Source organism: Ranitomeya imitator, chromosome 5 (assembly GCF_032444005.1).
Source record: "Ranitomeya imitator isolate aRanImi1 chromosome 5, aRanImi1.pri, whole genome shotgun sequence".
In the NCBI taxonomy this organism is placed as follows: domain Eukaryota; kingdom Metazoa; phylum Chordata; class Amphibia; order Anura; family Dendrobatidae; genus Ranitomeya; species Ranitomeya imitator.
The window spans coordinates 35936074-35955160 of record NC_091286.1 but is presented as its reverse complement, the minus strand read 5'-3'; the positions used below and the strand labels follow the sequence as shown (position 1 = coordinate 35955160).

Genomic DNA, 19087 nt, shown 5'->3' with positions numbered 1-19087 from the left:
TACATTTATCATTACATACATATATATATATATATATATATATATATATATATATATATGTATATATATATATATTTCTATTTACATGAGTGTGTAGGAAAAAAATCTTATAGGTGACATTTTTTTCTTTACTTTGTTCTGCATTTTTCTACTGTAAATGGGACATCCATAGGATAGGATACATGATCAGCAATCATGTAATCACCTGGTCCAATAAAAACTTCGGCATTGCCGATACATCTATACACCTATTTACTGCATATCACCCATTGAGCGCCATGTATAAAAATAAAAGAAGACGGAAGCCATGAGAATCCGCCTTTTCTTCAGTGTTCCCAGATGTCACTGTAGACTAGATTTCAGGATTGTGAATGCCAAATGACTCAGTACCAGTAGTGACCACCTTCAAAAGACAGATTGTGGTGATTAAGGTGTTAAATTTACGATGAACAACATGCTGTGTCTCTTTAGTCCTATTGTTAACGGTGCAAGAAAATTTCTGTCCTCCCTAGAATGACGGAACTGCTCTGTCTTAGCCAACTCAGATCAACTCTACACTTTAGGCCTAGTTCATTTAACCTAACAGTAAAATTTGGTTCGTTTCCCATGGCAACCAACCACAGAGCGGCTTTCATTTTTCAAGAGCTGAATACAAAATGAAAGCTGAGATCTGATTGGTTGCTGTGGGCAACCAAGATATTTAGTTTCCATAAATCTCGGCCATACTAAAAAAAAACTGAGACAAAGTCAGAAACCCGATCTAACATTTTAACTTGTGTGATTTTAAGCATTAAAAATACGAGGCACATAAAATATGTGTATTTTGCTTTTTATGCGTTTCTAAGTAGATCGGTGGCTGTGGATAACACTTTACTTTTTTTGCATCAGTTTTCATAAATCTTCCCCGAGGTCTATTTGATAGCTGCATAAAAATTACCTTAAAGGGACTCTGTCACCTGAATTTGGAGGGAACAATTTTCAGCCATAGGGGCAGGGCTTTCGGGTGTTTGATTCACCCTTTCCGTACCCGCTGGCTGCATGCTGACTGCAATATTGGATTGAAGTTCATTCTCTGTCCTCCATAGTACATGCCTACACAAAGCAAACTTGCCTTGCGCAGGCGTGTACTATGGAGGACAGAGAATGAACTTCAATCCAATATTGCAGCCAGCATGTAGCCAGCGGGTAAGGAAAGGGTGAATCAAACACCCGAAAACCCTGCCCCTACGGCTGAAGATTGTTCCCTCCAAATTCAGGTGACAGAGTCCCTTTAAGGCCACATGCACACGTTGAGTATTTGGTCAGTATTTTACCTCAGTATTTGTAAGACAAAACCAGGAGTGGGTGATAAATACAGAAGTGGTGACGTGTTTCTATTATCCTTTTCCTTTGATTGTTCCTCTCCTGGTTTTGGTTTACAAAGACTGAGGTAAAATACTGAACAAATACTGACTGTGTGACCGTCACCTAAAGCTTAAGGTACCGTCACATTAAGCGACGCTGCAGCGATATAGGCAACGATGCCGATCGCTGCAGCGTCGCTGTTTCTTCGTTGTGTGGTCGCTGGAGAGCTGTCACACAGACAGCTCTCCAGCGACCAACGATGCCGAAGTCCCCGGGTAACCAGGGTAAACATCGGGTTACTAAGCGCAGGGCCTCGCTTAGTAACCCGATGTTTACCCTGGTTACCAGTGTAAATGTAAAAAAAAAAAAAACACTACATACTTACATTCCGGTGTCTGTCGCGTCCCCCGGCGATCTGCTTCCCTGCACTGTGTAAGCGTCGGCCGTAAAGCAGAGCGGTGACTTCACCGCTGTGCTCTGCTTTACGGCTAGCCGGCGCTGACACAGTGCAGGGAAGCAGAACGCCGGGGACGCGACAGACACCGGAATGTAAGTATGTAGTGTTTGTTTTTTTTTACATTTACACTGGTAATCAGGGTAAATATCGGGTTACTAAGCGCGGCCCTGCGCTTAGTAACCCAATGTTTACCCTGGTTACCAGTGAAGACATCGCTGAATCGGCGTCACACACGCCGATTCAGCGATGTCAGGGGGTGGTCCAGCGACGAAATAAAGTTCTGGCCTTCTAGCTCCGACCAACGATGTCACCGCAGGATCCTGATCACTGCTGCGTGTCAAACACAACGAGATCGCTATCCAGGACGCTGCAACATCACGGATCGCTATCGTTCTAAAGTCGCTCAGTGTGAACGTACCTTTAGAGGCAAAGGTGTAAATCTTTGAACCCCACTGAGCATAAGCGATCTCAAATTCTGGATTGTTTATGTCTCCTGTGTCGCTGCTTCCTTTACACCCCAACAGTTATAAACTTGTTTAGTGACATTTTAAAGGCCATGTTCACACATTGCGTATTGGGTACGGTATTCTACTCGGATTTACATGCACAAAATATGCATAATATGAAAAACAGATTTCATCCAAACTCTTCTACATATAAATTTAGCTGTGATGCAGATTTTTAAGTTCCATTCATGTCAATCCTTTGTTTGGATTTGCAATAGGAAGGGTGAAATCTGCACCAAAGCCGCAGCAAAATCTGGAGGTAACAAACGCTGATACTCTGCTTGTAAAATCCGCAGCAAATACAGATGCAATGTGTTAACTTAGCCCAAAAGTAGTGATTCAATCTCGAACGTTTATGGCATATTCACAGAATATGTCACCCCTGGGTCCCACATCTATCTCAGGAACGAAACCACAACTCACATTACCGAGAATTAATACCTGGGTACACATGCGCAACTCTCTCCAATCGCTATAGAAGTTCCCGAAAATAGTAACGGAAGAAAATTTTAGAAGGTTCTAATGAATAAATAAAACAGGTCTACAAAGAAAAATTTTTTTTTTTAGGTGACAAGATTTTTTGAATGGATTTAGAGTATCTTGAGGGTGTCGAATGAAAAAATCCCATTACTTTTGCTGAATTGGTTCTAGTTTTTTAGATAATTCATCCATGAAAATAATGCGACGTGTGTGATAACAAATGCAATAGCTTTTGGTCTTTTGACTCTTTAACAGTGTCTTAGGTAATGAAATATCCCATATAATTATTTTGTATTTCATTTTGTAGGCTTACAATGCTAGACAAGCCCCTTTTTGAAGTCCGAATTCTACTGTAATTAATTAATTATTAAATATCTCAGAAACTAGAGTGAATCTGGCAAAACCAAAGACATATTCTTAATTAGCACCATAAACTTAATATAAAATATAGTTATAGCTATCGTTTACAGTTAACAAATTTACAATGAAAACTGGTACAGAGGGGCAAGGACCCTGTCCTTGTGGACTTACATTCTATGGGATAATGGGGAAGAGACAGAAGGTCGGGGGTGCGGCAGCTCTGGTGGTGGTGAGGCGGCAGCTTGGGTGTTACCAAAATCATTCTATACCAGTGACATATATCCTGAGGATGAATGCTTAATTTTATATCCACCATAATTAAAGACAAGTAACCAAATCTTACAAATACAGAAAATATTCAGTCTACCGGTGTCCCAATGCCCACTCGTCTACTATTAAAAATGTATAAAAATTAACAGAATAATAATCATATATACACATATATTTGCAATTATTATATTAATTATAATTTTTATTATTTATTTTATTTTATTTTTTACATTTTTAATACGAGACGAGAGGAAGGGTATTGGAACATGCCATTCTTCACCCTTAGACTAAACATTTTCTGTATTTTTAAGATTTGGCTACTGATCTTTATTATGGTGAATATAAAATGAAGCATTCATCCCCAGGATGTTACTGGCAGAAATTAAATTACATGTTCATCACCGACGACTGGTTGTCATGGCAATGCTGGCAATTTATAAAACGCAATTGTATTTTGATGATTTGCAAGACACAAGATTCTGAAATAAATAATTGTTTACTGGAGATATAAAAAGCTCGGTGTTACTAAGACTTTCTTCTAAGAAGTAGAGTGTGATCATGGCTTTTTTTATATCCAAAAGCTTCTCATTTATACCATTTACCACCCATACAACCATTGGACCCCTGTGATCGTTAAAGTGGGTGACCCATCTGTGGCGAGAGATCCGTGCAACTACTTCATGCTCCGTGCAACAAACTACCACCATTGTTGTTGGAGAAAAATTGGGGTTCCCCTGTTCTAAAGGTCATTGATAGTTAAGGAAAAGGATTTGCAGGACACTTGTTGGTAGTCCATGGCCGCCAGACCAAAGCACTGCAAACCTCCTACTACCTGCTCCCATCCTCGTATGAGCACTATTATTACATTGCCACGATGCCAATTAGGACTTTGCATGAGGCCTACTAATCAGAAGAGGCGCTAGGGAATCTATTTGCTTAACTTCAATCAATGGGTGTCTGTCCTCCACATATTCAGCATTTATCATCTATCTAATTCATAGTTATTAATGATGAGCGAGCGTGCTCAGATATGGCGTTATCTGAGCATGCTTGTGTGCTAACCGAGTCGCTGTCGGAATAGCTGCGAGACATGCAGCCGTGGGGACCCGAGCATATTTTTCAAGCACGCCGAAGACACTTGGTTAGCACACGTGCTTGGACCTAAATGTTGTCCATTTCCTTGTGATCCTCCTTGAAATGGTTCTACTCCTTCAGTGGAGTCCAGCTGTGTTTAATTCAACTGATCGGACTTCATTTGGAAAGGTACACACCTGTCTATATAAGACCTCACAGCTCACAGTGCATATCAGACCAAATGAGAATCATGAGGTCAAAGGAACTGGCCAAGGAGCTCAGAGACAGAATTGTGGCAAGGCACAGATCTGGCCAAGGTTACAACAGAATTTCTGCAGTACTCAAGGTTCCTAAGAGCACAATGGCCTCCATAATCCTTAAAGGGAACCTGTCACCTGAATTTGGCGGGACAGGTTTTGGGTCATATGGGCGGAGTTTTCGGGTGTTTGATTCACCCTTTCCTTACCCGCTGGCTGCATGCTGGCTGCAATATTGGATTGAAGTTCATTCTCTGTCCTCCGTAGTACATGCCTGCACAAGGCAAGATTGCTTTGCGCAGGCGTGTACTATGGAGGACAGAGAATGAACTTCAATCCAATATTGCAGCCAGCATGCAGCCAGCGGGTAAGGAAAGGGTGAATCAAACACCCGAAAACTCCGCCCATATGACCCAAAACCAGTCCCGCCAAATTCAGGTGACAGAGTCCCTTTAAATTGAAGAAGTTTGGGACCACCAGAAGTCTTCCTAGACCTGGCCGTCCAGCCAAACTGAGCAGTCGTGGGAGAAGAGCCTTGGTGAGAGAGGTAAAGAAAAACCCTAAGATCAGTGTGGCTGAGCTCCAGAGATGCAGAAGGGAGATGGAAAAAAAGTTCCACAAAGTCAACTATCACTGTAGCCCTCCACCAATCGGGCCTTTATGGCAGAGTAGCATAACGGAAGCCTCTCCTCAGTGCAAGACATATGAAAGCCCACATAGAGTTTGCAAAAAAACACATGAAGGACTCCCAGACTGAGAAATAAGATTCTCTGGTCTGATGAGACGAAGATAGACATTTTTGTTGATAATTGTAAGTGGTATGTGTGGAGAAAACCAGGCACTGCTCATCACCTGCCCAATACAATCCCATCAGTGAAACATGGTGGTGGCAGCATCATGCTATGGGGGTGTTTTTCAGCTGCAGGGACAGGACGACTGGTTGTCATTGAAGGAAACATAAATGCGGCCAAGTACAGAGATATCCTGGATGAAAACCTCTTCCAGAGTGCTTTGGACCTCAGACTTGGCCGAAGGTTCACCTTTCAACAAGACAATGACCCTTAAGGCTACTTTCACACTGGCGTTTTTTTTAATACATCGCAATGCATAGTTTAGGGGAAAAAACGCAAAGTTGTTTGCAGGATGCGTTTTTGCCCCATAGAGTTACATTACCGACGCATTGCGACGTATTGACACACGTCGCAACCATCTTGCGACGGTTGCGCCGTGTTGTGGCGGACCGCCGGGAGCCAAAAACGTTAAATGTAACGTTTTTTGCAGCCGACGGACCGCTTTTTCCGCCCCCACCTCCCCGCACCTCAGAATGGGGCAGCGGATGCGCAAGAGAAATGCATCCGCTGCACCCGTTGTGCGGCACAACAAACGCTAGCGTCGGAATCTCGGCCCGATGCAATGCGACGGGCCAAATCCGACGCTAGTGTGAAAGTAGCCTAACACACAGCTAAAATAACAAAGGAGTGGCTTCAGAACAACTCTGTGACCATTCTTGACTGGCCCTGCCAGAGCCCCTGACTTAAACCCATTTGAGCATCTCTGGAGAGACCTGAAAATGGCTGTCCACCAACGTTCACCATCCAACCTGACAGAACTGGAGAGGATCTGCCAGGAAGAATGGCAAAGGATCCCCAAATCCAGGTGTGAAAAACTTGCATCATTCCCAGGGAGACTCATGGCTGTACTAGCTCAAAAGGTGCTTCTACTCAATACTGAGCATATGACCATGTAATATTTCAGCTTTTCTTATTTAATAAATTTGCCAAAAATTTCTACCTTTCTGTTTTTTTCTTCCAGTCAAGATGGGGTGCAGAATGTACATTAATGAGAAAAAAAATGAACTTTTTTGAATTTACCAAATGGCTGCAATGAAACAAAAAGTGAAAAATGTAAAGGGGTCTGGATGGTGGCCCGATTCTAACGCATCGGGTATTCTAGAATATGTATGTCCACATAGTATATTGCACAGCCCACGTAGTATATTGCCCAGCTATGTAGTATATTGCCCAGCCACGTATGTCACAGGGTAAAAAATAAACATAGTCACCTTCCGATCCGAGGGCCCATTGTAGTTCTGTCGCCTGTGCGCGGTGCACGCGGCAGCTTCCGGTCCCAGGGTGTGATGATGTCGCAGTCATATGACCGTGATGTCATGGCAAGTCCTACTCTCGCAGGCGCGCAGGACCTGTGATGACGTCGCGGTCACATGACCATGACGTCATGACAGGTCCTTCTCGCACAGGACCTGTGATGATGTCGCGGTCACAAGACCGTGACGTCATGGCAGGTCTTTGTCGCATACCATCCTTAGCACCGGAACCTGCCGCTTGCATGGAGCGGTCACCGTAGCATCGCGAGGGGCGGGAAAGGTGAGTATATAATGATTTTTTATTTTTTTTATTATTTTTAACATTAGATCTTTTTACTATTGATGCTGCATAGGCAGCATCAATAGTAAAAACTTGGTCACACAGGGTTAATAGCGGCGGTAACGGAGTGAGTTACCCGCGGCATAACGTGGACCGTTACCGCTGGCATTAACCCTGTGTGAGCGGTGACTGCGGGGAGTATGGAGCGGGCGCCGGGCACTGACTGCAGGGGAGTAGGGAGGGACTAATCGGACTGTGGCCGTCGCTGATTGGTCACGGCAGCCATGACAGGCAGCTGGCAAGACCAATCAGCGTTTTGGATTCCATGACAGACAGAGGCCGCGACCAATGAATATCCGAGCCGGACAGAAAGACGGAAGTGACCCTTAGACAATTATATAGTAGATATTTTATAAATATTATTATTTTCTTACTTTATATCAAATAAATTATATTTTTAAGAGGATTTTTTGTTGTTTTCCTTTAGGAGCCAATGAGGTCTGTTGTTACAGCTTGATGGCGGACATTGTGAATGGAAACCACGATGCAAGTGTATCCAGAGCCTAAACAACAATTCGTTTCTCCCATGTGCTAGGGGTCTTTACCTGAGAATAACGGGTCCACAGTAGGACGGGTGGATGGTGCTACAGGACTCCTCCAGCTGTAGCCTCTCTACCGGGCTGATGTCGTAGCTGTGCTTCGGGTAGTTGCGCTAACATATTCCGCAGCGCTTTACAGTTTTGCACATTATCAGTATACTTTTTGAAGGATTATGGGGTGCAGTATACTATATGGAGGACTATGGGACCTATTATAATATTTGGCGGGCTATGTGGGGCCATTATATTATTTGGAGGGCTACATTAAGACCATAATAATAGTTCAAGGGCTATGTGGAAGCTTTTACACATTGTGGAAGGCTATGTGAGGGCCATTATACTATATGCAAGCAATTATATAGTGTGAATGTTTGTGCGCAGTCCATAATACTGTGTGCAGGGCTATGTGGGGGCCATGATACTGTTTGTAGGGATGTGTGGAGGTCACAGCTGGAGATCATACTGTGTTGGGGCCACTATACTTTGCTGACGTGGGGTACAGTAGGGTTAGCATACATTCACTCTGGGGGTATCATACAGTTTTTGTGTGGCACTTTTGTTGGCATCATACTCTATGGGTGCAATGAAAGGGGAATTTAGGACTTCAGTAGGAGGAAAAATACTCTGTAAAGGCTGCAAAGTTATGAGATATGCTATTCTGTCACACTGCCTATTTTTTTTTTTTTTGCTGGAGGGGGGCCCAATTGGAACTTCTGTGATGGGGCCCCATGATTTATATCTATTCCCCTGCTCCCAGTGTGCAATATTGTGCCTGCCTTTGCATCAGCAGGCGAAACCCAAACCCATTGATACCAGCAGACACTACACTCAATCTTAGGCAAGACCAATCAGCGATTTGGATTCCATGACAGACAGAGGCCGCGACCAATGAATATCCGAGCCGGACAGAAAGACGGAAGTGACCCTTAGACAATTATATAGTAGATATTTTATAAATATTATTATTTTCTTACTGTATATCAAATAAATTATATTTTTAAGATGATTTTTTGTTGTTTTCCTTTAGGAGCCAATGAGGTCTGTTGTTACAGCTTGATGGCGGACATTGTGAATGGAAACCACGATGCAAGTGTATCCAGAGCCTAAACAACAATTCGTTTCTCCCATGTGCTAAGGGTCTTTACCTGAGGATAACGGGTCCACAGTAGGACGGGTGGATGGTGCTACAGGACTCCTCCAGCTGTAGCCTCTCTACCGGGCTGATGTCGTAGCTGTGCTTCGGGTAGTTGACCAGCCAGCTGTAGTCCACACCAGTCTTAATCTTTCTGTATTCATTTTCCCTCTCTCGCTGCTGTTTTTCGGCCTGTTTCATTTGCCAGCTCAGCTCCATCATTAACGTCTCGACCACCATATCGGCAGGATTTCTTTGGGTAAGTCTCAGGTTAGGCTCATTCCACCTGAACCAGGACGTCAATGCCATCCTTCACCAGATGTTCAAACTAGAATGAAGAAATAAATATACAGTGTTAGAAATTCTAATAACAGGTGCTGTAATGTGCTTACGGCCGCGTTCACACGTTCAGTATTTGATCAGTATTTTACCTCAGTATTTGTAGCCAAAACCAGGAGTGGGTGATAAATGCAGAAGTGGTGCATATGTTTCTATTATACTTTTTCTCTGATTGTTCCACTCCTGGTTTTCTTTTACAAATACTGATGTAAAATACTGATTAAATACTGAACGTGTGACCGTGGCCTAAAGAGGAGGCAGATTAATGCATATATTGTGCACTTCTACAGCCTGTGGTTAATTCAATTCAGGAAATCCTGCTGCCACTATATAAGGTTTACATTTTTTTGGCACTGTATAGCACCATTATTTTTTTCTACAGTATAGCAGCATTATTTATGTGTAGTTTATGGCAACATAACATATGTATGCTGTAATGTGACATTAATTATACATTTTTAAATTGAGGGCTCATAATCACCATGATCATTATGATCAGCTCTGCTGCAATTGACTTACAACGTATTTGGGAGGATCATTGTTGACTTAAAAATACTGAGAATACTGGGTATATGCGACTCTCTGAGGACAGTGCCATGCAGCTCTGTTTGGAGGGGACTTGGTAGTGTTTAAAAGTGACAATGGTTTTTTTTCCACTCTATAGCACCGTTATTTATTTTATATAGCATGGCAGCATAATTTATCTGTATTGTATGGCAGCATTTATTATTCATCCTATATTTTTACATAATGCATTCATTTTAAAATGAAGACTCAATATCATTATTATGAGCTCTCTGGCCATTGCAGAACATACTTTTTTTTTTTTTTTAAAGAGTTTGAGATTGTACTCTCCACCTGAATGCACTTAAAAAAGTAAGTAATGGCACAAAAAAAGGAAAGAAGGAGGATGTGGTCAATGGACGAGCCAAAGCTTAGTGTCAGATGGACGTGCTCCCAGCATCCACCTTAGCTGCCACAACAGTGGAACTAGAAACTCAGTCGTGTGAAGGTGGCCTACATCAGCTTTCCTCCCAGAGAAGGATGGCCGGGGGGTTTACAGGGAGAAGCAGATGGGCACACACTTCCCACCATAGATTGATCAGGAAAGGAACCATAGGAGAACACCCTGAAAAGTCTTTGTGACAAGAAAAAGGGTGGTGAAACAATGAAAATAAAAAGTGGAGGTTTCACAGTTTAATAATGATTGGACCTTCCAAATGGGAAGTTTCATCTTCCAAGCCAAAAGGCCTGGATAAAGGGTGTCTGCTTAAAAGTAAAAAAAATAGAAGTGCTGTGCAAATGTGCCTAAACCTCAAATGGGGTCCCACACCCAGTGAGTTAAGGTGAACCCCAGGGTCACTACATCTGTGGAACTTCTGAACCTCGAGCTCTCAAACTCCTTGGCCCAAGGCATCCATCCTGGGGTTTGGGAATTAACTAACCAAATTACTATATAAGCCACCCGGCGTACACCCTAAAGCTTCCTCCCACTCAGTGGCGTATTGCCAATGGCAGCAAGCCACGCGGCTGCTATGGGGCCTGGCACCGGGCTCCCTACCCTGCATCACAAGTTCAACTTTATCGGCATCTTAGATGCTGATATAATTGAAAGTAATGATGAAAGAGGGAACATCATCTGACGCTCCCTCATCCATAATTCTTCCACAGCGTCTGACATCTCAGCGGGCTTGATGATGTCATTACATGGTGCCCGCTGTACTGAGACATGCGGACCTTTATAACGTTCACTGCCGAGACTGGAGCAGTGGGGGAATGAAGAGGAGTGATGAGTATTGTTATCTAAAAGAAAAAATATATATATGTATATAGTGGGGGACAGAATACTGTATGGCGAACTATGGGGATTCCGTCATGCTGTATGGAGGACTATGGTGGCATTATACTGTATAGAGGACTATGGGGAGTGCATCATACTGTATGGACTATGGAGAAATATGGGGAGTGTATTATACTGTATAGAGGACTATGGGTTGTACATTATACTGTATGGACTATGGAGGATCATAGGGAGTGCATTATAGTATATGAAGGACTATGGGGAGTGCATTATAGTATATGAAGGACTATGGGGAGTGCATTACACTATATGGAAGACTATGGGGAGTGCATTTTACTATATGGAGGACTATGAGGAGTGCATTATACTATATGGAGGACTATGGGGTGCAGTATACTTTATGAAGGATTATGGGGTGCAGTATACTATATGGAGGACTATGGGACCTATTATAATATTTGGCGGGTTATGTGGGGCCATTATAATATTTGGAGGGCTACTTTGAGACCATTATAATAGTTCAAGGGCTATGTGGAAGCTTTTACACTTTGTGGAAGGCTATGTGAGGGCCATTATACTATATGCAAGCAATTATATAGTGTGAATGTTTGTGCGCGGTCCATAATACTGTGTGCAGGGCTATGTGGGGGCCATGATACTGTTTGTAGGGCTGTGTGGAGGTCACAGCTGGTGGATCATACTGTGTTGGGGTCACTATACTTTGCTGATGTGGGGTACAGTAGGGATTAGCATACATTCACTCTGGGGGTATCATACAGTGTTTGTGTGGCACTTTTGTTGGCATCATACTTTATGGGTGCAATGAAAGGGGAATTTAGGACTTCAGTAGGAGGAAAATTACTCTGTAAAGGCTGCAAAGTTATGAGATATGCTATTCTGTCACACTGCCTATTTTTTTTTTTTTTTGCTGGAGGGGGGCCCAATTGGAACTTTTGTGATGGGGCCCCATGATTTATATCTATGCCCCTGCTCCCAGTGTGCAATATTGTGCCTGCCTTTGCATCAGCAGGCGAAACCCAAACCCATTGATACCAGCAGACACTACACTCAATCTTAGCCAAGTGATCTTCCCAACCATGTACGCTATATACTCAAGAGGATCAAGAAAACACCATTGCTTTGAGTCAATGCTTAGTTTTGAACAGACTAAAGCTGAGGAGATCTTCTTTTCATGGCTGCGTGACCTCTGTGAATACAGGTGGGTGAAGGGTGGTTGGCAGTGACAATAATTTTATTGATTTTGCAATATAAATACTATTATTTATTTGGTACACTGTAGTAGTATTATTTATGTGTACTGTGTGGCCAGTCATTTAGCGTATGTGAGTTTGTGTGTGGGGGTGGGGTGGGTCACTGGTGCTATTAACCTACATGCAAAATTCTTAGGGGGCAAAATTAAAAAAGAAAAAGAAAATGGCAGTGGCATTGCTTGCATCGAAGATCTGGGGCAGTGCACGTGCCTATCGGGGCAAGTGCCATTTTGAACTGTATTGACGTCAACATGATGTCGATAGAGTAGGGAACCATAGATCCCACCACACTCCATCCTAAAGGTCTACCTATGCCAGGACATCCGTGTCACTGTGTTGCACCACCTGTGCCTGCTCACTCCATACATAGTAGAGTTGGTCATTCAGATTAGTTGAGTTTAAACTTAATTTTGGGTGGGTTGGGGGCACAAGGATAGTATTATTACTTTACAAGGGGATACTAATACTTTCTAAAGGGGGGACTCACGGGGTACTATTGCTTGGTTGCCCCTGGTAACATTGTGCATGTACGCAGTATTTCGGTATTATTTATTATTATAATGAGGACTTGTCTATAAAGTGCTTTTGCATCTGTCTGGTCCAACCCATGATATTCCCCTTCCTGTGCATAAGATGGTGGCCTGTGTGTATTACATCTCTCCTAGTACTAGACAAATACCACGGCCTTTAAGCTTCTTTGCGGGTTAGCAGCGTAGATTGTAGAGTTTTTTTTTCTCTCCAGCCAATTGGAGTTAATCCGGGATTTCTATATATAACTGAACTTTCCTTGATTTGATAAAGTGCTCAATGCACAAAGCAGTGCCTAAATGTGTGGCCCCGTTACTAATACTGCTAGGAAGGTGAAACGAAAGGCATCACCCCATTATATGGAAAAAGCCCCCTCTAAATATCATTTGTGGGGTCTTTTTGATATAGAGGACAGAAGGGCATTGCTGCAGAATTTTTAGAGATGTAATTGAGGACAGTGTTCTAAAAAAATGTTAATACTGAAAACCCCACTTTTTTATCATTTCTTTATTTATAGGGGACATTCATCAGGTTTCCCTGTTATATCGCTTCCACTGCTGTATTGAGACTGTCATGCTTTTCTAGAATGGTTTTCTACTTCCCCACCGCAGCCGGGAATATCAAATCACTACTGATGGGTGGTACCGGACCAAACTTCCAAAATTGTTTATTATATCCTTTAATTGGTCCCCAATGGAAAAACTGTAATACTTACCATGTGCCATTTCTAATATTGGTGTCTTCTTATTTTGTCGGGGGACTTTGAGCCCCTTTTAAGCATCAGGGTCTGAGTGACACCACTTCGTTTGCACCCTCTATAGTTACAGCTCTACGTAAATGCATTAATATATTCTATTTATATGATTTTGTTCTAGGGATAAGGAAGATATCTGCAACAATAAATAATTGGGTAAACTTTAAGTATATTTTCAGAATTTAATTGGCTGTTTGAGATCTTGTAATAGGGTGAAACGTTGAAGAGAATCTGTCAATAGGATCAACCCTCCTAAGCCGTCTATATGGGCAGTTAGGTCATAGAAAGTTGAATAAAATGATACTTTGATATCTGCAATCCGATGTTTTATTCCAAAGAAATCCATGTTTTTCTTAATATGTAAATGAACTGTTAAGATCTATGGGCGGGACATAGATCTCCCTGAGAATCTGCCTCCAGAGCTTATTGTAAATGAAAGGGGGTGATTCCAGTGTGAGACATCTAATGACTGACAGTCTGCTCTCCGGATCTACATGTCTCACACTGATAACTTCCCCTTTCATTTACAATAATCTCTGGAGGCAGATTCTTAAGGAGATCTATGTCCCGCCCATAGATCTTAACAGCTCATTTACATATTAAGAAAAACCTGGATTTCTCTGGAATAAAACATCAGATTGCAGTTATCAAGGTGTCATTTTATTCAGCTTCCTATAACCTACATGCCCCTGTAGACGGCTGAGGAGAGTTGACAGACAGTTGCCCTTTAAGGGTAATCTTGTAGGATTAGACGGCAGACCATCAGGGTACAAGGAACATCGTGATCCAGGATGGATTATAGATTGTGTAGTTGAATCTGGCGCAGTATACACGTAATAAAGCTCTAATAGAATCCTCGATTGACATTTTACAGGATGATGGAAGGAAAGGGTTAAACTTCACGGGATTAGTCAGGTTCCTGAAGATTACATGATGGGTCTGGAGAATTAGAAGAGAGGAAATATCGAGTCTCTGGTTAAAAGACAGATCTGTGTCAGACAGCAGGTGGTCGGCTGACGGATGACAGCTCCATAAATCCTCGCTGCTCGGGAAGATTACTGTCTGACACATCTGCAGTCACGTCCCTAACAGGGCTAATAGCTGCAAATCTTCCATCCAGTTAGCACAGAACTTGTGTAAGATCTGCCCTCAATTACCAGAAATGACCAACTAATGTCTCTATTTCTGGGCCGGTAATGCCTTGGAGGGCTATTCTTATTATGGGAATAACAATGAAAGAGTTTTCTGGATACATAGAAGTGAAGTTTAATTAGATTACAGTAAAAAAAAACAAAACAAAAGAAAGTAAAAACTTTATGATAAACTTAATGTTTCAAGTTTTTACTGTGTTCAAAATATTTGCTTGCGGTCTTTGAATGAGTAATACTCGCATTTAGAGGCAGTAATCCTTGTCCATAGGGAGTGCTGCTGAGAAGTGGATACATTGTATCCAGTGTAGACAATGCTCTGTGAGCTCAGCACATCAGCAGCAGAACAGATGGTTCTCTGATGGTTTGCTATAATGTGTCAGTCTGGCGTCTACAACTCTGATGGTTTGCTACAATGTGTCAGTCTGGCGTCTACATCTCTGATGGTTTGCTACAATGTGTCAGTCTGGGCTCTACATCTCTGATGGTTTGCTACAATGTGTCAGTCTGGGCTCTACATCTCTGATGGTTTGCTACAATGTGTCAGTCTGGGCTCTACATCTCTGATGGTTTGCTACAATGTGTCAGTCTGGGCTCTACATCTCTGATGGTTTGCTACAATGTGTCAGTCTGGGCTCTACATCTCTGATGGTTTGCTACAATGTGTCAGTCTGGGCTCTACATCTCTGATGGTTTGCTACAATGTGTCAGTCTGGCGTCTACATCTCAAAATCACTGGAACATGATCTAATATTCTAGAGTTAACACTGGTCAGATTGAAAAATTTGGCCCTGCTGTTAAGGGGATAAAAATGGAGAGGAATGGAAACAAAGAAGATTTAATATTTTATACATTTTCTCTAACGGCACAGTCAGTAGAAATGACCGATATGATTCGCAGGGCCCGGAAAGACAATATTCCGAGGCCTCCAGACAACAATCCTGCCAAGCGCCTCCTACCTGCCAGAATCTCGGGCTCGTCTTTTTATTAGTAGGCTGTCGGCACCACTATTCTTGTGTAGCGCTGAAATGATGCTGCTGCACTAGGCCTATAAATGAGAAGAGGCGCCAAGGATTCCAGCATGCAGAAGGCGGGTTGCAGGGCCCTGGTACGCGGCCACAGACTACGTGAACCATGACCAAGGTTCATTTATAGCAGTCAGTCATTTTGATATGAATGAAGCTGGAAGGAAACGGTTTTACATATCTAGTCGGGTCTATTCAAGTGCCCACGTTGTTTGTTGCAAGAAGAGTTTGCTGCTCATAAGTGTAGACTAACCCCTTCCTAACTTGAAGTAATATTACATCATATGTCAGGTTCGCTTCTTGGATGCAGGCTTAGGTGTATCACTAAGCATGTATCACTTCTGGTAGATGAGGACTGTGTTTCAGTGAGAGCTGCTCGTAGGATTGTTAGAGAGGCAAATCAGAACCTCTCTTGACTGCAAAAGACTTTCAGAAAGATTTAGCAGACTCTGGAGTTGTGGTACATTGTTCTACTGTTCAGTGACACCTGCACAAATATGGCCTTCATGGAAGAGTCATCAGAAGAAAACCTCTCCTGCTTCCTCGCCATAAAATTCAGCATCAGAAGTATGCAAAAGATCATATAAACCTGGTGCATTTAGGAAACAAGTCTTGTGGACCGATGAGGTTAATATAGGACTCTTTAGCCACAATGATCAAAGGAAACAGGGCTCAGAATTTCAGGAACAGAACATCTCGCCAACCATTAAGCATGGAGGTGGATAACTCATGTTTTGGTGCTGTGTTGCACCTAATGGCACCGGGAACATTTCACAAGTAGAGGGAAGAATGGATTAAATGATATTTAAACATTTTCTTGATGCTAACATAATACCGTCAATAAAAAAAAGCTGAAGCTGAAAAGAGGATGGCTTCTACAAATGGATAATGATCCTAAACACACATCAAAATCCTCAATAGATGACCTCAAAAGGCTCAAGCTGAAGGGTTTACAATGGCCCTCACAGTCCCTTGATCTGAACATCATTGAACATCTGTGTCTAGACCTCAAAAGAGCAGAGGATGCAAGACAACCCAGGAATCTCATAGAACTGGAAGAATTTTCCAAGGAAGAATTGATGAAAATCCCTCAAACAAGAATTGAAAGACTCTTGGCTGGTTACAAAAAGCATTTCAAAGCTGTGATACTTGCAAAAGGGGGCTCTACTAGGTACTAACCATGTAAAACCTACAAGAGAAAAAGTGAACAAAAACCCTGCTGTAACTAAGTACGGTAAATAAAAAGCAAAAAAAGTATTTAAATAACATAGTTTTTATAAATACTTTCCTTGATCAAAAAATAGCATAAAAGTCCTCCCACCATGACAAGGTAACTGATCGGGACAGTCCTACACTGTCTAATATTAAAACCTTACCATGTGTCAATGTTGACAGTTTTTCATAACGACTGCCTTCTGGACATCTGTCAAGTCAGCAGTCTTCCCCATGATTTTGGAGAACAGCTAAAACAGACTAAGGGACCTTTTTAAACGCTTAGGAAACCTTTGCATATGTTTTTTGCTAATTATTCCAATTTACTAAGATAATGACTTTTGGGTTTTCATTGGCTGCAAGCCATAATCATTAACATAAATAAACACTTGAAATAGATCACTCTATTTGTAATGACTCTATATAATATATGAGTTTCACTTTTTGTATTGAAGAACTGAAATAAATTATAATTTTTATGATATTCTAATTCTGTTAGAAGCACTTGTACCGACAAAAGCAGCATCTTTTTTATTCAACATTCAACCCATTTTATTGCTATAGAAATTTGTGAATCAGGATAAAGTTATATTTGCATATAGCTGGATAGTGGGGCCCTGGAGTTTGCTACTGGTGGGCCTTTGCCACCCCATTCCGACACATGCCACAGATGTTTTGTTATGTTAACAGTGCCCCTGTTACATGCATAGTGGCTCCTTAAAGGGATTGTTTGAAAACTAGTAGCCAGTGTCTAACGAAATTTGGAAACCATCTACTTTTGTAATTTACATTAAATGAAAATTTCCTACTATTCCCTCTCTGGCCACTTCATATTTCAGAAATTTCCCCCCATTGCCGATAAAGTTCCATTTGAGTTTGCCAACATGCCCCTGGGAGTTTCAAAAGGAAAGTAATCAAAGAGCTGGGACTGTAATAATCTTCTCCTCTCCCCCACACCCTCTGCTTCTTTTACTGCCCTGAAACAATGTCATTAGGGGACTAGCACTCTGGTCACTCCTCACAGCCACTTGCAAAGTCCTGAAATAGGACGTAATCAATGATGTCCATTTCAGGGCCTGGGTTAGTCCCTGTTTTACTGAGCATGCACCAAGTACCAATTCCGACGCATGGTCGATGTGCTGTCACTGGTCGCCATGCTCTCTCCCTTTCAATTTGCAATGGCCGTGTGCTCCGCCACCAGTTTGTCATTTTTCTTTCCTAACCATGCATCAATTATCAATTTTGACCCATGATTAGTATGTTCTCCCTCCTCTCCGCAATCGCTCTCTTTTAATAGGCAGTGTGTGTTACACACCTGTCCCGGATTCATGCTTTGTTTCCTACACCCTGTCCTCTAAACTCTGTGGTGCTCCACGTTGGGCTTTGCAAATGGCCCAGCGTGCTCCCATGTGATCCTGTTCCTCGAGCTAACTTAAGGCTCACCAAGAACCAAGACACACACCTGTGTCCTGGTATTAAGACTTCAGTGCTACTAAAACTCTGAGTTTGTCGGTACATCTTTACCTGCCCAACTGCCTGTCCATTGTCTCCTGGATGTTTCATGCCTGCCTTTAGTTTTCAGCATCCCAGCTGCCTTTCTGTGGTCTCCTGGATTTCTCCAGCCTGCCTACGGTTTGCAGCATACCAGCTGCTTGTCTGTCATCTCCTGGATGTCTCTAGCCTGCCCACGGTTTCCAGCATACCAGCTGCTTGTCTGTCATCTCCTGGAAGTCTCCAGTCTGCCTGCGGTTTCCAGCATACCAACTGCTTGTCTGTCATCTCCTGGATGTCTCCAACCTGCCTATGGTTTCCAGCATACCAGCTGCTTGTCTGTCATCTCCTGGATGTCTGCAGCCTGCCTATGTTTTCCAGTATTCCAGCTGCCTGTCCTTGGTCTCCTGGACTTCTCCTGCCTGCCTCCATTTTCCAGCATCCCAGCTCTCTGTCCATGGTCTCCAGAACGTCTCCGGTCTGCATGAGGCTTTCAGTAACTCTGCTACCTGTTTCCCACCTGCTGCCCCGATGCCTGTGTGCTCACCCAGACCTTGGGCTTAGAGGATCCACCTCATCAAGTGTATCTAACAGTGCGGTTCATCGTTCACCTCTAACCTATTTCTCCTATTTTGATGAGCCAGCAATGGAGTGC

General features: G+C 42.6%; 1 protein-coding gene across 3 annotated transcripts in view; it reads right to left on the bottom strand.

Annotated features, from left to right (window-relative positions):
- The window catches only part of RD3 (RD3 regulator of GUCY2D), a 30233-nt gene that overhangs the window by 4643 nt on the left and 6503 nt on the right, over positions 1-19087 (bottom strand). For all 3 annotated transcript variants that reach the window (XM_069768543.1, XM_069768542.1, XM_069768541.1), the window contains one exon: positions 8877-9191. In XM_069768543.1, the coding sequence (XP_069624644.1) occupies positions 8877-9172 (296 nt within the window). In that variant the 5' untranslated portion in view covers positions 9173-9191. The remainder of the gene's footprint in view (positions 1-8876; positions 9192-19087) is intronic.